Source organism: Geotrypetes seraphini, chromosome 5 (genome assembly GCF_902459505.1).
Source record: "Geotrypetes seraphini chromosome 5, aGeoSer1.1, whole genome shotgun sequence".
Taxonomy (NCBI): Eukaryota; Metazoa; Chordata; class Amphibia; order Gymnophiona; family Dermophiidae; genus Geotrypetes; species Geotrypetes seraphini.
Genome location: NC_047088.1, coordinates 11,495,270 through 11,520,430, shown reverse-complemented (window position 1 = coordinate 11,520,430; position 25,161 = coordinate 11,495,270). Strand labels below are relative to the sequence as shown.

Sequence of the window (25,161 nt, the reverse complement as noted above, 5' to 3'; positions counted from 1 at the left end):
TAGCACCAGTAATTGGATACTAACAATCAGTGGTAATTGGCAACATGTTGGATTTGTGTGTGTATCTTGCTATTCTGTAAAGATCCACATGCGTATGCTGGAAAAGTGGTATGTCAAGCGCCATTTTGTTAGACTGCATGGCTGAATGAAAACTTGATCTAGCATTGGCCTTTCACCAGGTTTTCTTCCTCTGTTTCCACTAGCCTAATACAGCTTAGAGTCAATATCTAGGTGTGGAGCATAGTGTTATTCTCCACAAGGTGTGTGGACACACTCCCAGCTTTCCTTTGGATAGGTTATGCTGGTAGAGTAATAAGATTCTGTACATTAAGTTGGACTGCCGTGAAATCTTCAAATTGTGTTTATTCATTACTTTGAGTTATTATAGAAAGTTGTTCAAAGAATTACAGAGTCTGACTAATAACACTAAGGTTACAGAAGTAAGGGTTAACTGAAAGGGATTCTCAGAGAAATGTCAAGCTAATGCAGTGAGTTCTGCAGTGCATGGGTACGAGGAGTCTGTTTTTCAGAACAAAACCTGAGGAGATGTCTGTGAAAATCTAGGGTAAAGATTGTTCAGTAAAGCTGTAAACTGCACAGAGAAACTTGGATCCATAGACTATCATTTCCACTTCTCTAACTCCCTTCCCCAAGGAGGTATCTAGTATTTCTCTGCTTCCCTACCTCCCCATGGGGTATTAAGTATCTCCTCATCCCTCCCTTCTCCCCGAGGTGTTCAGCATCATGATTTCCCTTTTTCTCTTCCTTAAAAAGTCTCCATAATCTTCTCTCTCTTTCTCAGCCTATTCCCTCCCCCCCAATAAAATATTAATTATCTTCTCTGCCCTTACCCTGCTCCCTCTCCAGGTGTTCATTATTTCTCTTTTTTCCCTGCCCCTAGTCTACCCTCCCTCCTCCAAAGTGCTCAGCATCTCCTACCCTTAACTCTCTCTCCACAGTATTCAGCAGCTTCCCTGCTCCTATCTTCTCTGGGGCAGAACCAAGGCTGCTGCCTACTAGTTTAAAGAAGCCTTATCACATCTGGAACAGGACCTTGAGCATCTGTACATGCCAAAAAACACAGTTACATTAAATCCCAAGCATCCTTGGCTTCGATATCACATTGGTGTACTAATAGGGTTGGATCTGGGAGAGTCCTTTTATAAAATTATCCATCATAAAAAAGTTAAACTTTTCTTTCTGCCCCCTCATATTTTCCAACTGACAGAAAAAAAGCAGGTGCAGATTTAGAGTTTAATTCTTTTCCGCCCTCTCATAGTTCAGCATTTCGTATTCAGCCTCTTTCACAGTCTCCATTTTCTCGTAGGTTCCCTCTCTTCCTGTTTCATACTCATTCTCTCTCCTGCTTCTGGGCTCCTCGCACCTCTGGCAGCCATTGGCTTGTGTACAGGACTCGCCTTCTCTGACCAACATAGCCGCCATGCTGAAAGTCAAGGAGATATCACTCACCACTCAAGAAGACGACTCCAAATTCATCCAAATGAGCCTTTTCTTAGCAACTCTGGAATGGAAAGACTATCTCCAAGTTTTGGGGCCTGCATTTCATAGCAGATTCCAAGGGCAGAGGGAGGGAAGTTAGGACTTTTACCGTGTTTCCCCGAAAACAAGACAGTGTCTTATATTAATTTTGGGTCCAAAAAATGCATTAGGGCTTATTTTCGGGGGATGTCTTATATTTTTTCATGTACAACAATCATCTTTCTCTTCCTCTCCTGCACCCGAATTGTTCCTCTCTCCTTTCTTCCTCCCCCTCCCCCCATGTGTAACATCTTTCCTTCCCTCTCACCCATCCCCTTGTGCAGCATCTTTCTATCCCTCCCTCCCATCCCCCTGTGCAGCAGAACCCCACCGTGAGACTGACATACCTCCGAGGCCTCCAAAAACTGCGGCGGCGGCAGTGCTCAGTGATGCGACAGGGGAAGGCCGTGAAGCAGCCCATTCAGAGCGCTGCCACTGCTGCTGCTTTAGGAGGCCTTGGAGCGGAGGTATGTCAGGTCTCATGGGGTGAGGGATGCTGAATCGACGAGTCCAATTATTTCGGCGAATCAGACAGGGATAGAGTCAGGGAGTGTCGGGGACATTCTGGGGGGGGGCTTCGGGGCTTGATGTTAATTAGGGCTTATTTTTGGGGTTAATTAGGGCTTATATTAGGAGCATCTTTAAAAATCATGTAGGGCTTATTTTCGGGAAACAGGGTATTATGGTTATTCATGTTTAATTACTGCTGGAATTAGAACTGTCTAATTAGTTCATCACTTGGGAAGCGGTTCTATAAGTGTGCATTTCTTTTTAGGTTTCTCAATGCCACACAGAATCTGGGCACTTAGCAGAAACATACACAGAAGGGCCTAAAGCTAGATTTGAAGGGGCCAGGTAGTCCCCTCCCCCCCTTTCCCATTGCCACATTAAAGCATACCTTTGCTGGTGGGGATGCCAAGCCCTGCTAGCTGAAAAGGTCTCCTGTGCGAGTCTCCGTACATGCTGGGAGAGCAGCAGTCAAGTAAGTGACAGAGTTCAACCGCTTAAGCGCTGCTCAGACAGCTCAAGTGGGAGTTGCACAGGAGACCTCTTCAGTTGGCAGAGCTTAGCACCCAGCCATTAAAGCAGAGACGTAGTGTTTTAGAAGAAACTGCGATGTGCTGTCTTGACTTATTCGACCCGCCTCACGGCTCCGTAGCACAAATCACTGAAAGTTCTAAGCAGTCCAAACAGCTTGTGTTCTGTCCCAAAAGCCCAGCGTCTCTGAAAAGCGAGCCGGCGTGCATGTGTGTGTCAGAGTACAAGCAGAGAGGAAGAGGTGCAAAGGACTAGAAACTCGTTCACAGCACTTACTTTGGGACTTCATAGAGCTGACCTGGAAAGAAAAAGGAATTCACATGAGCTTTGCACATTCAACCAAATGATGTATGAGACTGTGTTACGTGAAGCGTGTCAGTGGTGACCTCTTGTGGTATAGATGAGTTACTACATAACTGTATGTGGCAATAGCTGGGTCCAGTCACAGTTTTATCCTGCCATGCGGTAAATACATGGCTGGATCAGGGTTTGGAACGTGGTTCCCTGTGATCCCTCAGTGACAGCCATCCTCTCCCATCCCCCCCGAGACCTCTCTCTGGCCTCATCCCTGCAAGCTCTCAGCACCACCCTCATCCTAAGATCCTCACTCACTATCACGTCCCTACTTACCTACATGCTCCAACAGGTCACTCTACGAGACTACCCACAGAACATGACCTGGGTATATATGGGACTGGCATTGTGTCCTGCAAAGTCTCGTCCTCTTCCGTGTGAGCATAGGCACCGGCTCTGTGGGTGCTGTGAGTGCTAGAGCATAGGGTTACCAGACGTCTGGGTCCTCCTTTTGAGGACATGTCCGGGGATCTGGATGGCTTTTCGAAACCGACGTTGGGATGGCATGCATGGTGACATTACAGGCGCGGTATTGCGCGGTATATAAGCTGTTATTATTATTATTATTATTATCTTTTTACTCTTGCCTTTGAGGTCTGAAAGACCTGGGTCCTGGTCAACAAGCTGGCAAGATTTTAGATTTCCAGCTGAAAGAATCTGTAGCCAAAAGGCATGTTAGCCTCAATGACAACTTGTGTGTGTGACTGATTTTCACTGTATGTTGACGGAGTTCCTTTCCTGTGTATATGTTTTTAATTGTGCATCACCTTGATTTACTTGGTAAGGTAGGCGACTTAATCAAATAGAAATAAACCCTAGAGATTACTTACTGGGTTTTTTTCTTTTCTTGGTAATCAGGATGGTAACGGCAGCAGCGACCATAGCAATGCAGAGCACACATATCAAGATGACAAGGTACAGGGGGATGCCAAAAGCACCTGCCGCCGCCGGTGGAGCTGGAATAAAGCAGAAAGAAAGTGGTTGGTTAAGGCAGCTTTTGGTAGAAAAATGTATGCTTTACTTCTGTGAAGGTATTCGGATTTATTTCCGTCGGCTTACTCCTAATCAGTCATTTCTTGTGTAATCATTCAACTCCTCTAGAGTCACAACGCACTGGAATCTGCCTAGGCTGAAGTTTTCAGGAGCTGGCTTTATCTAGGAGGGCAGCAAAACACAGGAGAGTGAAATCCACAAGATCAACACTCAGACACGATGGAGTGGATACGTCCAAAGAAAGACTGGTGAACTCTAAATATTCTACAGATGGGAGATGGTAAGAGCTTAAAAACAATGAAAAAAATGAAATATTAAAAGGAAGGGAAGAAACGGAAGGGCTTTAGCATACTAGGTTAGGGAATGGCTTCGAAGGAAGCGTTTCAGTTCGGTACTGCCGACTACAAAGAAGCTGTTAGGGCTCTGGGAGAATAGAGTCAAACTGAGAAGGCCGAATATTTTTAGTTTACATTTGAATGTTTCAAGAGATGTTTCTTGTCTAAGATCTGACGGAAGGGTGTTCCATAACGTGGGGGCAATGACTGAGAAAATGGTTTTGCGGGTAGAATCGAGGAATAGTTCGTGAATAGAGGGGACAGAAAACAGGTTTTGAGTAGTGGAAAGCAGATTCCGGGCAGGGGTATATGGAATGAGAAGTTTGTCGATGAACGGGGGTGAATTGAACTGCTTATCTGCATATATCCCAAGGCGAGGTGTTCTTCTGCTCCCCACTAGATCAACACTCGGACACGATGGAGTGGATACGTCCAACGAAAGACTGGTGGACTCTAAACTATTCCACAACGTTCTTTATTCTTTAATTCAACATACATCGACTCGACATGCAAGTTCAAGTTCAAGTTTAATTATTCTTAATGAATCGCCTATTTTAAATCACTAAGCGATGTACAAAGCCTTAATACATACAGATTAATACCTTAACACATACAAATTAAATATTATTGGCAATATAAAATAAAAAATTTTTAAATACTAAACATACTTAATTACATACGTATATTAAAATGTTAGTTAGGGTATAGAGACATACTTGAATTGTGAGGATAATTAGGAAAGAAATTACAATAATTGGATAGGAAAGGAAGAGTAATAACAAAGGAAAACACAAATAGGAAGGGGAAGTAAGTTTATAGATAAATAAAAAAGCATGATAAACTATTAAGAATCATATGCATCTTTAAAGAAAAATGTTTTTAGTGTTTTTTTAAAAATGGATAAATCTTTTAATTCCCTAATGTGTTGCGGTAAGAGATTCCAAGACTGAGGGGCAATAACAGAGAACATGTCGTTACGCCTAGTGCCAATTACCTTCAACGAGGGGACCGACAGGAGGTTGGAAGAAGATGAGCGAAGTGAACGAGTCGTGTTATAAGGGATTAACCATCTATTAATGAATTGTGGCTCGTTGAAAGTGATGGTTTTAAAAACTAAAAGTAATAGTTTAAACGTAATACGGTGAGTTACCGGTAACCAATGAGATCTGATAAGAAGGGGAGTAACATGATCGAGTAACATGCGCATGTTTGGGCCCAAATGGCCTGCTTCAGGAGTCTCGCAAATCTGTGTATGAATCAAAAGAACATCCAGAAATCAATTGGGCATCACATGATCCACGTCAGAAAACCACCACCTCTTGTGAGCTGCATACGGCCTTGAGACTCCTGAAGCAGGCCATTTGGGCCCAAACATGAGCATGTCGAGTCGACGTATGTTGAATTAAAGAATAAAGAACATTGTGGAATAGTTTAGAGTCCACCCGTCTTTCGTTGGACGTATCCACTCCATCGTGTCCGAGTGTTGATCTAGTGGGGAGCAGAAGAACACCTCGCCTTGGGATATATGCAGATAAGCAGTTCAATTCACCCCCGTTCATCGACAAACTTCTCATTCCATATACCCCTGCCCGGAATCTGCTTTCCACTACTCAAAACCTGTTTTCTGTCCCCTCTATTCGCGAACTATTCCTCGATTCTACCCGCAAAACCATTTTCTCAATCATTGCCCCCACGTTATGGAACACCCTTCCGTCAGATCTTAGACAAGAAACATCTCTTGAAACATTCAAATGTAAACTAAAAATATTCGGCCTTCTCAGTTTGACTCTATTCTCCCAGAGCCCTAACAGCTTCTTTGTAGTCGGCAGTACCGAACTGAAACGCTTCCTTCGAAGCCATTCCCTAACCTAGTATGCTAAAGCCCTTCCGTTTCTTCCCTTCCTTTTAATATTTCATTTTTTTCATTGTATTTAAGCTCTTACCATCTCCCATTTTTCCTTTTTATTCCAGTAAGTCTATTTGTTTTGTCGTCCCCCCCCCCAATTTTTACTTTGAAGTTTATATTTTATTTTAATAATATTCTGATAATTGTAAACCGTTTAGGTATGTTTTTGATGTGCAGTATATCAAAGATTAAATAAACTTGGAAACTTGAAGGCATCTTTTCAACCTCATTAAGAAACACAAAAAAATACGATCACGTTACACCTCTTCTTAAAAATGCTCATTGGCTCCCAATAAACCTTAGGATAATGTACAAAATAACGCTAATAATCTTCAAAATTCGATCATCGAAAGCACTCGCCTTTCTAGATAAATTTCTCACTTCTTCCTCCTCATCCAGAACACTTCGATCAAATGAACATCTTTTATCTGTCCCATCATTGAAAGAGGTCAATACACGACATAATAGTATTTTTTCCCCGTTACAGCTCCCAAACTCTGGAACACTTTGCCAGCTTATCTAAGGGAGGATAAAGTTTTGGAGAGACTTCAAGGATCTTTCAAAAGCTCTCTCCTTAACCCTTTCAGGACCATAAGGATCGTAGGCCAATTTTTGTGGTTTTGACAACATTTTTATGGTAAAAAGGGCTTGCAGATGCCAAAAAATTGATTTTTTTTTGTGAAATATCATTATTTTTATTTAAAAAAATCACACTTCTGGCTTATGGACAGTGTGGCAAGTGAATCTTCTCGTCAATCTAGCAACGACGCTAATGAATGAATGTCGGAACCAGTTTGTTTACATAAAGGCAGTATCATATGGAATCCGTACATATCAAATTTAGAACTGTAGACTATCCCAATCAAAATTTATAGGATTTTAAAGTTATGGGACAAATATGTCCCTTGGTCCTGAAAGGGTTAAAGACACATTTGAATTTTAAAGAAATTGAACATGAATGCTGTAAGAAACTTCTCTCTTTATACTTAGGACTTCCTTTAATTCTAGTCCCAGACTTCTGGTTTCAACCAATACCCTTCCCAATTTCTTTTTCCCTTACTTGTTCTTCTGGACTATACTTTATTCTAGTTCTTGACCCCTCTATCCCAATGGTGAAGTAAGTATAACGTACGTACGTCTATTTGTATTTGTTAATGATTGTTAATCCCCTTATTTTTAAAATTGTATATCATTTAGAAAAACGCTAAGGGGCTCATAATTAAAAAAAAAAATAAAAAACACGTTCAAAAAGTGACCTAAATCAGTACTTGGATGATCAAAAAACCAGATCATCCAAGTACCAATAATCAAAGCTGGTTTTAGATGTATTTAAAACCAGCATAGGCCTTTACCCTACCTTTAAACGCCTAGAGCAAAAAGAGGTATTTTTAGAGGAGGGGAAAGGGCGGGAGGTGGGCCGACCTAGAACTAGATTCACTAAGCAAACCGTTCATGTACCAATCGGTTTGCGAGCCCTTTGCGACCCGATTCACTAACCTGTGTAGCGATTCTATTCCGATCCGTGCATGCAAAAGAGGGGAATCAGCATGCAAAGCAGGAAGTTCGTGATTCACAAAACTTTTTTCCCTACACACCGACTGGCTGGCCAATCTAGAACATGAGACTGATGAGCACCAGTCGCTTGTGTAAAAAACAGCTTTGCATCGACTTTTCTCTTTGGCTCCCCTGCTCTCTCTGCCTACCCCAACTCTCTCTAGCTCCCCGACTCTTCCTGCTCTCCTGCTCCGACTTTCCTGCTCTGTCACCCTTCCCTGCAGTACGAGTCCGTGGTTTTAAAGCTGGACTGGGCTGCACTACAGGGAAGGGTGGCAGAAAGCAGGAGAGTCATAAATTGCCCATCTCCTGGCCTGGCCGCCCGGCCCAGCCCAGCCCGACACCCCCGTATATAAAAGTTGGGAGCAGGAGGAGTGCTCAGTCCCTCCTGCTCCGTAGACCTCACCTACTGCCACCGACCCCCCTTCTGGCACACCGCACCCCCGACCGGCCCACCCCTGGTTGGGCCGGCCGGACCCACCCCCCTCCCCGTACCTTAACAAATGTTGGGAGCAGGAGGAGTGTCCAGTCCCTCCTGCACCTTAGACCTCGCCTCTAGTTATCTTCGGGAGCAGGAGGAAGTGCAAAGTCCTCCTGCTCCTGTTGCTCTGCCAGGTCCGCGATGCAATACGGGCCTTAGGCCACGTCCCGGTGCATCATGTGATGCATGGGGAGGGGACTAAGGCCCTGATTGTCTGAGGCACCTCGGGCTCCTCCCTTCGGAGGGGCCTGTGGCACCTCAGCCAATCAAGGACTTCCTTAGGGAGGAGTCTAAGGAAGTCCCTGATTGGCCATAAACAATGTTTACACACGCAAAATATCAGCCCTATTAAAATAAATTACCCCCCCCTCCCTCTCCCAACAAGTGCCCTTTTCTCTCTCCCTCCCCGAACCAAAAAATCAACCCAATGCGCCCGTGCTGCTTCCCTTCCCCCGTATCTCTGTAACGTTCTGGGCACGAGCAGCAACCTCCAACCTGTGCTAGGTGCAGGTCCAGGAAGTGACATCAGAGGACGAGCTGATGCTGGTGCGAGAGCGGCTTGGGGGGTTACTGCTCATGCCAGGAATGTTACTGAGGTACGAGGGGACAGAAGCGGCATGCACATACGGTAGTGGGGGGGGGGAAGGAGCGGGGTGGTGGAGAAAACGGGTGTGTGCGCCCTCACAAAGATGGCGCCTGGGACGGACCCTCCCCCCCCATATCACTGTACACAATGTAACGGAAGTATAGAGAAGTATGCTGCAATTTATCTGCATATGATCTGATGCCTCTCAGGCCTGAGTCCCTGTGACTGAACCCGCTATAAGATCTCCCCTCTTTTTCTCTCCCCTTCCTCTCCCTCTTACCTATCTACCTCCTCTCTCTCCTTCCTCTCTCTCCTTCTTCTCTCCCTCCCCTCTTACCTCTTTTTACAGTCGCCTTGAGCCTGTATAGGTATGAGCGACGCACAAATAGAAAATTAGATTAGATTCGATCTAAACTCATATAACAAAGATCTTCTGAGTGGCTGTTTCTGAACGTATTCCCAGACCAGTTCACGCTCTTATTAATCAAGAAGCAGATGAGGTTGCTCTCTTACCCCTATAGATTACCTCTAGAAGAGGAAAGAGTAACGATAGCCATGCTGACCTCTAATGATCTTTAGTGTGGTAGCTGCATCCTTTTGAAGCTTGCCATTGGTGCTTTTGGACCGCCACATGACCTCACAATTGTACCGACCCTTGTCATCCATTTGCAGGTTGTTGATTCCGAGTGAGGCATCCCCTGGAGAGCTTCTGGAGAGGCTGAGCCTTCCTCTATGCTTAGTCAAGTAGACATGCTCCACAGAATTTTCCATTCTTAGGATCGTTCTTCTATCCAAAGACCAAATCACTGTTTCCTCTACATAATCCGGGTCAGATGCGTACATACATGGAATGACAACAGATCCTCTCCAGTGGCCACTAATCTCTTCTTTCGAAACCAGGCTAGGTTCACCTGGAAGAACACACGAATCAGGATATGGGGTGAGATGCATTCTGTTTACAACATGATTTCCACTGTTAGAGCAGGAAGCGTGATGACATGGGTTAGAGGTCTGGACAAAATGAACTGTTGGAATTCCCTAACGTCAAGTCCTGGTTCTGCCTCTCATTTGGCACTCTCCAGGGCAAATGAGTTGCACCTTCACCTGATTCATGCTTCACATTTTCCAGGTATAACTGAGAAGGTATCATTCATGTCCCTTTCATCCCCTTTGACATGGTCACCGTGACCCTTCCATAAGGGTCTCATGCTAGAGTTTAATTTCGTAGTGGCAACCTTTGGAAATTGGTAGATCAGGGTACTCTTTTGCCCGTCCCCTTCCATTTTTTCCTGCTTATCCCATATCTAGGAGGTAATTCTTTAGATTCATTTTCTAATTAAATGAAAAACTCATTTAGTTTCATTTCAAAATTAAACAACAGCAACAAAAGCCCTGCAAATGTAAGAGCTTTCTTTCTTTGGTTTGGAAACAAAAAACTTGAGCATTAAAAATGCCCTCTACCCTTCGTTATAGTCAATTGCAGTCGGTGAGGTGTTTTGACGATTTTATAGCTGTGGATCAGCCCATTTATGTGGGGTTCCCTAAGAAAATTGTGAGACGGTTATAAGCGCAGTGGCAAACGCAGTGGCAAAGTTGTTTGTAGGTAGAAAGTGGGGAAAGGTGAGCTTACAGTGGTCGCTAGTGGATTTAAGAGCTCAATTTATGAATGCTCTGTGTTTAAAGTCTTAAAAGCATAGAGGCCCCAGTTACCTGAAAAGATTTCATAGTATCAGCATCAGCATCAGCAATCATCCTTCTCTAAGTGGCTACATCACCCCTCTATTACAACAGTGCAGAAGTAGAGAGCTGCACGGGAACGGGGACGACGGGAATCCCGTGGGACCCGCGGGGATCCCGCGGGTTCCCCCTTCGGGTCACGGGGATCCCGTGGGGATGCCCCCTAGGGTCACGGGGATCCCATGGGGACGCCTCCAAGGGTCGCGGGGTTCCTGCGGGGCTCGATGTATTCAGCCACGTGGCTCGTCTCCCTACCTGCCCTGCCGCACACAGCCGAACGGAAGTCTTCCTGATGTCAGCACTGACGTCGTGAAGACTTCCGTTCGGCTGTGTGCTGCGGCAGGGCAGGCGGGGAAAAGGCAGTGGTACAAGGCGGGGGGGTGGTCCGCCCCGGGTGCAGCACAGCCAGCCAGGTCCCCCGACTGACTGACAACAGGCCCGGTCCGTCAAACCTCCCTGCCCTGTAGCCGCGAATTTAAATTACTTTCTTACAGCAGCTTCAATACTCCAGCTGCTGTAAGAAGGTAATTTAGATTCGCGGCTACAGGGCAGGGAGGTTTTTTGGACCGGGCCTGTTCTGTTGTCAGTCGGGTGGGTAAGCGCCACAAAGGTAAGGGGCAGGGAGGGAGAAAGGGAGGAAAGGTGGAGTGGAGAGGAAAAGACGCTTAAGGTAAAACTGAGGGGGGAGAAGGACGCTGAAAGGACATGGGGAAGACGGGGGGGGGGAGAAGGACGCTGAAAGGATATGGGGAAGACAAAGGGGTGGAGAAGGACGCTGAAAGGACATGAGGAAGATGGGGGGGAGAAGGACGCTGAAAGGACATGGGGAAGACAAAAGGGTGGAGAAGGATGCTGAAAGCATATGGGGAAGACGGGGGGAGAAGGACGCTGAAAGGACATGGGGAAGACAGAGGGGGGAGAAGGACACTGAAAGCACATGGGGAAGACAGAGGGGGAGAAGGACGCTGACAGGACATGGGGAAGATGGGGGAGAGAAGGACGCTGAAAGGAAATGGGAAGAGAGAGTGGGGAGAAGACGCTGGCAGGGAAGAAGACAGAGATGCCAGACTATGGGGGGAGCGGAGGGAAGAAGTTGGGTGCCAGACCAATTTGGAAGGGGGGAGAAAGGGAGAGGCACAGTAACAGAGCAAATGGAAGACGCAGAGAGAAGAGAGATAGTGGATGGAAGGAATTGAATGAGAACATGAGGAAAGCAGAAACCAGGCAACAAAGGTAGGAAAAAAATTCTATTTCTTTTTTTTTTTTTTGCTTTAGGATAAAGTAGTATATTAGTTGTGTTGATAAAAATTTATAAACATTAGAGGCTCTGGTAGAAACCCGTTTACAAAGTATGAATTCTTCCCAATTAATATTTCCAAATTAATAAAGTCTTTTTGCTTATTTGTAAATGGGTTTCTACCAGAGCCTTTAATTCAGTAGCATAATTAAATGAAATAACTATTTCTGTAGTTTATAGGGATGGATGGGGACGGAGGGGATTCCTCGCGGGGACGGGCAGGGATGGAGGGGATTCTTCACAGGGACGGGTGGGGACGGGTATGATTTCTGTCCTCGCGCAACTCTCTATGCAGAAGGCGTATATTGTCTGTAGTTAGGGTTACCAGATTTCTAAAAAGAGGACATGCCCGGGTAAATCCAGAGATCTAGTAACCATAACATGACTAGAATATGAACACAGAGGCACAAATGTGTGCACATAATAGGAGTGTGCGGTGCAGTGGTTAGAGTTACAATCTTGGCACCCTGAGGTTGTGGGTTCAAATCCCGCACTGCTCCATGTGACCCTGGGCAACTCACTTAATCCCTCCATTGCCCCAGGCACATTAGATAAGAGTGGGAGCCCACCAGGACAGTTAGGAAACAATGCTTGAGTACATGAATAATTTGTAACCTGCACAGAATTGTAGGATATGCAGAACAGAAATGATGAAAAAGAAAGATTCTGAACTTTTTCACACTAGTGTGTTCTAGAAAGAGCTGGACATTGTTTAAGCACATAAGCAGTGCCTCTGCTGGGTCAGACCAAAGGTCCATCATGCAACATAAAAGGAAAGTATAATAGGTTAGGGTAAAAAGTAATAGTTTACTTTAATTTCTGTCCTTAAAAGGACAGTTGTTATCCAAAGAGCCATGTAATTCTCTCCACTAAAAGTTCTTGGTAGGCGGTGGAGTGGTGAGTCTGAGGCCAATAAAAAAAAGCATCATTTCAGTCTTATGGAAGCTTCGTACCATCCAAAAATTTTTTGACAAACCTTCTTTTCGTCTGTTGGTACAAATATCCATTCTGAGTATTTTGGATTATTGTAACATCATATATTTAGGGGCTTACAAAAAAATACTCAAAAAACTAAGACTAATCCAGAACACTGCGGTTCGCCTTATATTTGGTCTAAAAAAATGGGAACCCATTACCCCTTATTATCCAAAACTTCACTGGTTGCCAGTGGAGTCCAGAGTCCTGTTCAAGTTTTCCTGCATCAGTTACAAAGCAGTTTTTGGGATGCTCCCTGATTATCTTGCCTCCCAGTTTTCCATGAATAGTTCCAACAGGAGTACTCAAGGAATAAACCTATTGAATTACCCTTCTTTTAAATCATGTCAATACAAGAAGTTTTTTGACAGAATTTTATCATTCCAGGCCGCCAAACTAAATACATGGCTTAGAAGATTAATACTTGAGGCTACTTCCTATTTTGACTTTAGAAAATCACTAAAAACACGCCTGTTTGACATGTTTTCTTCTTAGTCATGTTACTGTCAAATCTATTATGAATTTTAACAGCTTTCTACTTACCAATTGATTTTACTGATTGTTTTTATTCTGTATTTTAAATATTGGCTGTATGTATCCTTTGTTGTGAACCGCTTCGAACTTTTGGTATAGCGGTATACAAGAAATAAATTATTATTATTCTCTATTTATGATTTATAGTGTGTAAGTGTTCTGGATATAGTTTTCAAATTTAATCATCATTATCTTCGATACATAAAATTAGGCCAGATGTGTGTTAAATGCCGAAGATCTGGTGATGCACATTTCAAACCTGTCCTGAGGGATCAGCAGCCAGTTGGGTTTTCAGGATATCCCTAATAAATATGCATGAGAGTGATTTGCATATAACAGATGTGACAGGTAGGCAAATCTCTCTCATGCACTTCCCTAAAAACCGGATGGGCTGGTGGTTCCCCCAAGACAGGTATGAGAACCATATTTTCCAGGTAGGAATATACATAGGTGGAATTTGGCCAACTCTCTTCTACATAGGACTAATGGAATACTACGAATTACCCATATTTTTTCGCTCTATTAGATGCACTTTTTTCCCCAAAAAATTGGTTGGAAATAAGGGTGCGACTTATAGAACGAATACCTGCAGCGTCAGAGTCAAAGCGGTGCAGAAGGCAGGTGCGAGCTTTTTGCTTCCTGCCTTGTCCCATGCTGCGGGAGTCAGCTGGAGGAAAGGGCAGGAGGCTGAAAGCTCCTGCCCTACAGCACTGGACCGCCAGAGGAATTGAGGTAAAGGGGGGGGGGGTGCCTGCCTGCCTGCCTGTCTCGGTGTGGGGCCTGCCTGCCTGCCCTTTCCCTGCCTGTCCCTGTCCTGTGCCCTACCCGGCCAGTCCTGTGCCCTGTCCCGACTTATCCTGTGCCCTGTCCCGGCCTACCACTAGACCACCAGAGGGGGGACAAAGTACAGAGTCTGGCAGGGAGGGTGGGACAGGATGCACCCTGGCAAGGAGTGTGGGATTGGGTGCAGAGCCTGGAAGAGAAAATTTGGTTCAGAATGGGTTTTTTTCTTGTTTTCCCTCTCTAAATCTAGGGTACGTCTTATGGAGTGAAAAATACGGTATATACATATTTCCATAATCTAGGTGCAAACATTGACACCAGATTTGTGGCTAACAGATGTGCTCGCATCTAACTGCATATGTGTGTCTACCCGGTGTCGCTTGTATTCTACACAGCAGGGCTCACCAATCTTTCTGCCTCCACGAGGTCAAATCACATGGCCATTGAAAGTGCATGACCCCCCAAGCAGTGCAAGACGATGATGTCCTTCAAGGCACCTGCTCAGGACGTGACCCCAATCACTGGTTTCTTGACCCCACTTGGTACCTACTTTCCTTTACAGAATAGACTCCAGTGAGGTCCCCCTTTATAGAAATGCTCTCTGCATGTCCATCAATCTAGGCTGTAGGGAGACATTATGCTTGCCTGGGTTGTCTTTTCTGTTCTAGGCCTTGGGGAGAGGAACCCCTGATTCGTGCTGTCTATCCTTTTGTCCACAGTGTGAATAAATGATCCCTCACTGATTGTCCTTTGTTCATGACTTGGTGGGAGAGGGCTCCCCTATAAGCACAGACTGTTCAGCACTCCAGGCTGTGCTTAGGGGATTCTCTCACCCTACTGCTTGCTATGGGTTATGGGGAAGGGATAATATTCTTTTTCTCCCACTCTCTGTTCTTTATTCCAGACTTGCATTGGCTCTTTTTGCATTGTCTCAGCTTATCAGAGTGTAAGTTGACCCATTGATGGATTTGCAAACCCTTCAGCCGGGATTACAAGTTCCTTACACTGCAACTGCTCAACAATGGGCCAATCAGGATATGAGTGGCTGGGGATCGCTTTTGCCCTACTTGGATTAAGGTGCCCTAAAAGATAGGCAAGAGGGATCTGTAGGAGGATATCAGCTGTCATAGGGGAAGGCCTGAGATGGACTTCCAACTTTGATGTTCAAGGTTTTTTTCATTTCCAAAACAAACTGAAATTCAGAGGGCTTTGACTATGTTTTGCATTGCATTAGAAAATAAAAGGCACATCCCTATAAAGAAGTAGACTATGAAGACCTTGAAGCATGACATATCCGACTGGAAAATCTGTCAACCCTATTACTTACACAGTTTCTACTGTCTCTCTAATTTATTTGGATGAGGAACCAGTGCTTCATTACATGCTCACATGACAGATCACTCCCACCCATAAAGATTAGCTTCAGAAGAGGAAGTAATAAAGGTGCTGACCTCTAAGAATATTTAGTTTAATCATTGCATCCTTCTGAGTCTTGCCGTCAGTGCTCTTTGACCTCCAAATCACCTCACACTTGTACTGGCCCTTGTCATCCATTTGCAGGCTGTCGATTCTGAGTGAGACGTCACCGGGATGACTTCTGGAGAGTCCGAGTTTCCCTCTATTCCGAGTCAAGTAGATGTGCTCCACTGAATCTTCCATTCGTAGGATCGTTCTTCCACCAAAAGACCAAATAACTGTCTCTTCGATATATTCAGCGGAGGGCATGTAGCTACACGGAATGATGACAGAATCTCTCCATCGCCCATTAATCTCGTCTATAATAATCAAGACAGGTTCACCTGCATGAACTGCAGGAATTAGAATCAGAGGTTGGGTATAGCCTGTTTGTGTTTACATAAGTGAAATAGTGGTTAGAACAGCGGGAAATAAGAAAAGAGATTTCTGGGATTATACGAGTTCTATCCTTACTATGGTGCTCATTTTCAAAAGAGAAAAATGTCTCAGAAGTAGCACAAAGAAACAGATGGAGATTTTTCTAGCAAAAAAATGCTAAAGTCATAGTTTCCAAAACTCAGAATTGGGGTGTTTTATACTGCAGTCTATCTAAATCACAAGGGGTGTGTTTTGGGTGGGCTTAACAGAACAAACTAAAAATGGTCTAGTGCAGTGTTCTTCAATGCAAGGCCCGAGCGCCAATGGTGGCCCTTGGAGACCTCCAGAATGGCCCTCATCATTATTCTGGCATTTTTTTCTGCTAATCTTTGCCTCTTTAATCAGGCTCATGACTGAAAGGGAAAAGTGGATAGGAGGAAAATGTCACATGTTGGAGGACAAAGCATTCCTCAGTAGACAAACAAAGAATGCATTTGGAAATGCTCATCTCCTTGAGGATACCCTCAATAAAAATCTTGAAGGCAGTTTGGTGGGGTAGATGTGGTTGACACACACTGGTCAGCAGCGTTGCATGGATGCTCTCCTTTAGCTCATCTGGAGCCAAAGTGACCCCAACTTAAAAATTAGTGAAGACCACTGCTCTAGGGCAAAAAATAAGAAGTATGTTTTTTTATAGACCTGTTCCGTGCACGACTAAATTAGAAAAAGGTGCTCTAGTTGACCAGCTGACCACTAGAGGGATTAAAGCATGACCCCTTCTTAATCCACTAGTGGTCTCTGACCCCTTCCCACCCCCAAGATGCGACAGTAACAGTCGATACCAGGCTCTATGACAACTCCAGATATTATGGTCACAGAAAGCAAGTGGATGGAGTAGCCTAGTGGTCAACAGGACTCAGGTTCAATTCCCACATTAACTCTTTAATTTTCATACAAATATGGAAGCCCTTCTGCATATACAATGCCTCCTGTACCTAAATATAATAATAGCCTGGAAGCCTGAGGAAGCAGATGAAAGCCTGGCTCGTCACCTGTGTCTTCAATCCATAGGGTGACTGACTATACACTCATTCTGCACCAGGACTAACTAAATCAGTTCCTTATACCTTGTTTAAAACGTATAAACAACTTGCCTTGAGTTTAGCCTCCCGTCTGTTTATCCCAAAGCGATCTGTACCACCCATCTTGTTCCCATCCAATATCTCCATTTGACCCCTCGGCTATAGGACTTATAAGCTGTTATAGAAAAGCATTAGCGTCATATGTAAGGTATTTGAATGTTCTGATTAGCTGCTTCATAAATATTATGTCTCCCGTCTAGTAGATATTAAATCTCTTTTATTTGGATTTCAGGGCTGTTAATAAGTATATTTTTGAAACTGTTTCATGGTAATCCTATTCTTAAGTTTCAGTTTACTGATTTTGACTTTACTTCATTCATTGTATTTCTGTATATATTTGGTCTTTTTACTCCTGTTATGCTGTTAACTAAATTGTAAGAATTATATTCGCTCTACACCGCATTGGGTGAATCAAGTTTCAAGTTTATTTAAAATTTCTTATACCGCCCAATCAACCTTCTAGGCGGTGCACAAAATCATAAAAACATACTTTAGCTAAAATACAAATTTAAGCTGACAAAACATCACCAAACAGTAACAATAACTTACGAAGACTTTTAAAAACAAAGACAAACGGGAACAAAAGGTAAAAAGGCAAGAACTAGAATAGTCAAAGTAAAAGAGAACAATTAGGGAAAATACAATAGGAGGGGCTGCTTTAAATAATGTTGAACTCAGTTGCCCTTAAAAGGACAGTTAAGTCTCGAAGGCATCAAGAAAGAGAAATGTCTTTAGCTTCGTCTTTAAGTTATTAAGAATTGATTCTTCACGTAAGTAATTTGGGATACTATTCCAGAGAGAAGGGGCAGTAACAGACCTCATTGTATTTATATACTGTATTTTCACTCATATACCGCGCACCCGTGTAAAACGCGCACACGGGTATAGCGCGCGGGAAACTGTAATTTATGTAAAGAAATTTTTATATAGCGTGCACACCCGTATACCGCGCATGCCGCCCCGACTCTCCTGTCGCCGCCCGACTCTCCTTTCGCCCGCCCCGACTCTCCTCTGGCCGTCCCGACTCTCCTTTCGCCCGCCCCGACTCTCCTCTCGCCGCCCCGACTCTCCTCTCCCCCTTGAAGTCCTGTCCCCACCCTGAAAGCCTGATGCCCCCCCCGACGTCCGGTTCACCCCCCCCGTAGGACCGCTCGCACCCCCACCCCGAAGGACCGCTCGCACTTGCACCCGCACCCACCCCCCCACCCCGAAGGACCGCGCGCACCCCCACAGCCTGCTCCCCCCCCATCATGGAGAAGCTGCCTACCGTTGTCCTGCTGCTTCCTCTGCCGGCGGTCCCGCCCCTTCTCTGAGCCCTGCGTCTGCGCTGCTTCCTCTTCTGGCGGTCCCGCCCTTTCTCTGATGTCAGAGTTTGTAAAATCGTGTATAACGCGCGCGTTATATGCGTGAAAATACGGTACTTCAGTGACGGAATAGAGAAAAGATTATTGGCTGTCGATCTTAGAGGCTTAGAAGGATTATAAGGGGTAAGAAGATTATTAATAAATTTGGGTTGATTGTTTTGTCTGGTCTTAAATTTTAACAGAAGAATTTTGTAAGTGTTTCTGTGTTCCACTGGCAACCAATGGGCTTCTTGGTCGGATTTCTTTGCATTGAATATAATCTTGACAGCGGTGTTCATACAGGCAATTAATAAATCTCAGTAAATAATAATAAACACAATATGAAAGGGTTTAAGTGGGATTTGTACCTTGTTCCCTTTATATGACTTCAACTTGCACTAATCACTAGGCTACGATGTCCGTGCGGCCAGTTTACTAGGAATGCTGCCATAAAGATGTCCCTATGGCTTCTTTTTCAACGTTTTCCCCTGAGACTTATGAGGGGTTTTTAATGGTTCTTACAGATAGTTGTGATGAGCATGAAAACATCTAGGCTCAAAGCCTTAATCAAACCAAAAATTTAGACTTTTTCTGATTTGCTTATGGCTGTGAGCCATATTCATCAAAACATCTCAATTCAGAATTTGACGTCTCTGTAATGTCACCACCACATCACTATAACTGTGACTTCCCTTTTAGTTGCTGTACCTGCAGCCCTTTAAGTGACTAGACAGACAACTCACCAATCTGCTGTCTTCGATCACAGATCACAAAACCTTCAAAAAAGAAACTAAAACTCTACTCTTCAAAAAATACATAAAACCTATTTAACACGACCAGTTCCTTCCCAAGCTCCACCTACTACACTGTATACTCCTTATCAAATCTAAAATGTTCAAATTACCCAACATGTATTACCTAATTTCACGACAATTCTTATGTAATCCGCCTATATATCAAGTTTCAAGTTTATTATTTTTCTTGATTAATCGCTTAATCGGAATTCTAAGCGATGAACATTTTAAAATACATTCAATACAAACAATACAAACTTAAATAATAACATCGGGTAATTACTTGATATAAGTTCTCATTACATAGGGTAAGAAAGGGTTTTGAAATACAATTAATTAAAGAAAAGCAAAACATAGGAAAAACACAATAGGGAAACATAATACATTAAAACATAAAGTAATAAAATCAATGGTCTTAAAATTATTGAATTAAATATTAAAAGCATCGTTAAAAAGAAATGTCTTTAAATTGCTTTTAAATTTTCCTAAATCCTGCTCCATTCTTAAATAAATTGGAAGAGCGTTCCATGTCTGTGGAGCTTCATGACAACTCTTATGTAATTCGCCTTGAACCGCAAGGTAATGGCGGAATAGAAATCACTAATAAAGTTATTATTATTATTATTAATGTAATGTAATGTATCCGGTGTGTCTCAAGTTTAACATCTCTAACTTTCGGACATCTCTTCAGTTCCTCTACCTTACCTGCTGTAAGTCCAGTCCTTTGTATGTTGACCTCCTTCTCATAGTTCTTGGTGGCTGAAGGCACTGCAATAGAATTTAACAATGATCAAAGTGTTCACATTATTATTCACAGTCATTTCATTTAATAACAATATTATATACTCGTATACATCGGCATTTTTAAAAAAAAAATCTTTATTGATTTTCCAAATCAACAACATGCAATAAATAATCAAATGTGCATATAATAAAACAAGAAAAAGCAGATTTATCTTTCAGAAAAACATGAACAATCATTTTGACCCTTACCACCCACCCACTTGACTGAACAAGAAACCATATATATTTCTAAGATATCCCCAGTCCATCCACCCACCTCGAATGTGTAAGTTACAACCAGAAGTATATTAATAAATCATTCAACTATTATTAATTAGTCAACGGACCCCCATGTTAATTGAAATACCTTAGTAGTTCCCCTTTGATCATTTATCATTTTTTCTATCCTGTAACAAAGGCATAATGAGTGCCGCCAAAAACTAAAATTCAAGCGATCAATATTTTTCCAATGTTTTGTGATCATTTGGATAGCTATCCCAGTCATAATTCCTAAAAGCCTATTTTTATGTTTAAGAGATAATAATGATCCACAGATTACCGTTTCATAAGTTAGACAAGTTCCTACTGAACAAGGACATACGCTGGTAGGGTTAGTCTCAGTTAGGGCACTGGTCTTTGACCAAAAGGGCTGGCGCGTGAGCGGACTGCTGGGCATGATGGACCACTGGTCTGACCCAGCAGCGGCATTTCTTATGTTCTTAATTGCAGACTCTAAAATCAAATTAATATGTCCCCATATTGACTTCCAAAAGTTGAGTATCAAAGGACAAAAGAACAGCAGATGATCCAGCATCCCTATATCGAGATGGCAGTGCCAGCATCTATTAGATTTAGAACTATCTAATTTTTGTAAACGAACAGGGGTCCAGAAACTTCTATGTAAGAAAAAAAAAGCCATGTTTGTCTCATAGATGCTGACGCCGTACATCTCATCCTCCAAGTCCAAATTCGTGGCCATTGAGGTGCAGAAATTTGCTGCTTTATCTCAATGCTCCAAATGTCTCTTAAGACTAGTTTTTGGTTTCTTATTCCTATAACCAGATATTAATTTATACCACTGGGCGGCCTGATGCCCTAGCAAATCTGTCTGGAAGCAGAAGACCTGCAAGCTCTACTGATTTTTGAAATTTCACCAATCAGGGAACCCCTTCTGAATGGCTTGCTTCAACTGCAACCACTTATAAATTTGAGACTTTGAAACACCAAAAGATTGTTGCAGATGTGAAAATTCAAGCATTTTCCCATTTGATATAACATCATCTAGCATACGTATGCCTGCCTGCATCCAATGCTTCCAGGCGATCTTAGACTCGCCAATTTGAATCTTGGAGTTTAGCCATAAGGATTGACATCGGCATGTTAAATTGGCATCCCTGTGTTCCTACAACCGCATTATCCTGAAACCACAGAAGTCGGTCAGATCAAAGGACCAATGAAACCAGTATCCTGACTTCAGAAATGGACAGTCCAGGTCACTTGGAAGTACCAGGCAAGTCTTAGTGGGAAAGTGTTCTCCCGTTAATCATCCTGAATTCTACTGATATTTCTGACCCTGTTTGCCATTAGTTTGCTGCCTTCTTGAGATTAAAGACTTTAACCGTGTGGCGAGGAACAGAAAAACATGGGAACCACATTGTGGCATTCCACAGGGGTCTCCACTGTCCCGCATCTTGTTCAGCACCTATCAGATATCATTGGGGAAATTGTTGCAATTTACAAGTCTTTCTTAAGACATCTACATTGATGCCATCTGGATTGGTTTTCCTGTTAACCATGTCAAAAATACCTCTAATTGGTTAAAACAGGACTTTAGTAAAACTGTGATAAGACTCATTTAATCCTGAGTAGGGTCTGATTTTTAGCTTGCAGTCTTCCGTTCAGAGCAGAGGTATCATTCTTGATTCTTCTTTTGAGAATCATTTTTAACAAATGGTTAAAACACCTTTTAATAAGTTTTGAATGTTGCAATAGATTCAAGCCTAGTTTTCATTAGATGATCTCTGGACACTGACTCGTGCATTCCTTTTTATCATGCATTGATTATTTTAATAGTTTGTCTCCAGAAAAAGGTTATAACAAAGCTCCAGTTGATTCAACATTGTACTGCCAAGGTTATCTTGGGAAAACACAAATTTGACAGTGTGTCTGTCCCCAGTATTTCAAGCCTTGTGTTGGTTGCCAGTTGTTACAAAACTGCGAAAGCGTTTTTTTAGCGCAGGCCAGCATGCTGAATGCTCTGCGCTGCTCCCGACGCTCATAGAAAATCTATGGGAGTCGGGAGCAGCGCAAAGCATTCAGCACCCTGACCTGCGCTAAAAACTGCTTCCGCCATTTTGTAAAATGGGAGGGGATAGAATTTAAGCCACTGTACCTTTCTTTTAAATCTCCATAGTACTTATTCTAATTATTTGTTACACTACTTATTATTAAAAGTAAACTGATGCCACCTGTATTTGCACACTTGCCACCTGCTACCAGTGTATAGGGAAAAAGTTGACCCTCTCTTGTGGAATTCTCTATCAATTTAAGGCAAAAAAAATGACCCTCAAAGCACCAGCAGCAGTGGTGCAACTTGTTATGATTTAGAAAACATCTTAAACCTTTTTTTTGTATAATTTCAAGCCTATTTTTAATTCGGCCTAAGGGCCGCCTCGGGAGCGGACTGCTGAGCACGATGTACCATTGGTCTGACCCAGCAGCGGCAATTCTTATGTTCAGAAATATTTGGAACGTTATTTGTTAATGGTTTTATGTTTTGTAATTTGTCTTAGTCTGCTGCAATTCTTTTTTCTTTTATTAAATGTTCAGAACTCCCAAGTTGGGTGGTATATTCTGTTATTATTATTCTCATTCCAGATGTAGGAATTTGGCAATCTGTATGCTGCCTGGCCAATAAGTATTAATGGACCTGTCCTAAAACTGTAGCATAAAATCCATGGTCATATGGATAAAAATGGTTCACTAGGGTAGATCCGGCATGAATTTAGCATGGGAAGGTTAAGAACATATGAGTTATCCTATTGAGTCCATCTAGCCCAGTATCCTGATTTCAACAGTGGCTGGTCTAGGCTACAAGTAACTGGCAGAATCCCAATATGCAGTAAGGTTGCTCCTTACTAATCCATTAGATTTCTTTGATGTAGCGAATGAGCAAGTAGACGAAGGCGAAACGGTCAACAGAGATCAGAAATCGAAAGTCCAAGTTGGGATGTGCTTAATTCTAATGGTATTTTAGAAAAGGATCTGGGAACAACACAGCGCCTTTTCTGAACTAGCTACAGGAGAGCCTGTGTATTTGCCACCCTGTGTAGCAGGAACAGGCATATTATAAAGATACTTATTGCATGAATGGCCTGGACCTGCCAGTTAAATAGCGACCTCGCCTTTCTAACTGGAACCCTGACAAAAACAAGCACTTTTTTAAAAACTATACATGTTATATATTGAGCAAGTGTGAAAAGCAACATGGAACTTTTCCGCTATTCACATGCTTTCCCTTTACGATATGGAGAAATAGCCACAAGTTCTATACAGTGTTGATTCTTTTTGGCAATAGATCTGGGGTTGTTCTGGTCCCATGTGGACTATGGGCCGCGGGTCATGCATTTCATATACTGCTATCAATAAGCACATGTGTCGTCTGTGGTGAGGCAAGTTCTGGAGGAATTTCATTTTGAATATGCAAGGTTGGTTTTCCTTAGAAAGAAATGAAGATCCGAGATTCTCACTGTTAGAAAAAGAATGTTTCTGAATAGGCTGACCACCTCCAGGCTCAGTCATATGAGCTTGCCCAAAGTTATGCAAATGATTGCTTCCTCCATAATAGCAAATAATATTTTCACATACTCAGTGGAGAGCCTACGGAATGACTGAATTTCTCCATTAATTCATTAATCTCTTCTCTAACAATCAAGATAGATTTAACTTTTTCACCCAAAGGGTAGTGGACACTTGGAATGCGCTACCAGAGGAAGTGATCAGGCAGAGTACGGTACAGGGATTCAAGCAGGGATTGGATGGATTCCTGAGGAATAGAGGGATCGTGGGGTACTGAGTAAACCAACCTGGTCGTGCATGTGCAAGACCGGAGGGCTAGGACTTCGATAGGAGGGCAGAACTTAAATGGGAATCCAAGGTGGCAGGGGAGCCACTTCTGATGATTCAGACAGGCCTTGACCTGTTTTTGGCCACCGCAGGAGCGGACTGCTGGGCAGGATGGACCTGTGGTCTGACCCGGCAGAGGCACTGCTTATGTTCTTATGTTAACTGTAGAAACTGCAGGAATTAGAATCAGAGGTAGGGTACAGCCCGTTTTCATTTATACAAATGGAATAGTGGTTAGAAAAGTGGGAACCAGAGGTTTCTGGGATTCTGTGCGCTCTAACCCTCACTTATAAGAACATATGAATAGCCTTACTGGGTCAGCCCAGTAGCCCGTTTTCAAGGTGGCCAAACCAGGTTTCTAGTACCTGGCCAAAACTCATGCTACTGATCCAGGGCAAGCAATGGCTTCTCCCATGTCTTTCTCAATAACAGACTATGGACTTTTCCTCCAGGAACTTGTCCAAACCTTCCTTAATCTTGGGCAATACCGTTGACCTCACCAGCAAACCAGGCTTCAATATGTCCGCCATAGCTAGACTCCCCTTTCAGCCGCTGTACCTGCAGTTCTTTCATGTGTGTCTCAAGTTTAATCTCTCTGATTTATCGTCATCTCTTCGGTTACTCTCCCCTACCTGCTGTGCGTCCAGGTCTTTGCGTGTTGATCTCTTCGATCTTGGATTTCTTGGTGGTTGAAGGCACTGCAACAATATTGAACAAGGATCAGTGTTCACATTATTGCTCAGAGTCATTTTATTCATTGATAATATTATATATTATTAATGGTATTATATATTCATAGAAATGCTAAATAGGCATCCATTCCAACATCCACCTTACCCTCAGATTACAGCTCATTGTGTGTTTGTTCTAATGCAGTTCACTAGAGTGCAGTTACTTCAAAAGGTCTTTCTGACACCCCATAAAATAGTATATTTCTCATCACTGAAAATATTGTATTTTGGTTGATCTGTCTTGAGTTCACTTTAAGAATTGTTAGAATGGTTCACTAGAGTGAACATTACAGGCTGA

At 43.1% G+C, this 25,161-nt stretch overlaps 1 protein-coding gene across 4 annotated transcripts in view; it reads right to left on the bottom strand.

The window, feature by feature from the left end:
* Nucleotides 1–345: 345 nt before the first annotated feature.
* Nucleotides 346–25,161, bottom strand: part of VSIG4 (V-set and immunoglobulin domain containing 4) — a 45,571-nt gene continuing 20,755 nt past the window's right edge. The window contains exons 4-10 of one of the 4 annotated variants that reach the window (XM_033947033.1): nt 24,765–24,830; nt 19,930–19,992; nt 15,564–15,920; nt 9,350–9,697; nt 3,762–3,887; nt 2,854–2,875; nt 346–1,444 (exon numbers count right to left, since the gene is read on the bottom strand). In XM_033947033.1, the coding sequence (XP_033802924.1) occupies nt 1,255–1,444; nt 2,854–2,875; nt 3,762–3,887; nt 9,350–9,697; nt 15,564–15,920; nt 19,930–19,992; nt 24,765–24,830 (1,172 nt within the window). In that variant the 3' untranslated portion in view covers nt 346–1,254. The remainder of the gene's footprint in view (nt 1,445–2,853; nt 2,876–3,761; nt 3,888–9,349; nt 9,698–15,563; nt 15,921–19,929; nt 19,993–24,764; nt 24,831–25,161) is intronic. The other 3 variants (XM_033947034.1, XM_033947035.1, XM_033947036.1) reach the window with 3 other exon arrangements.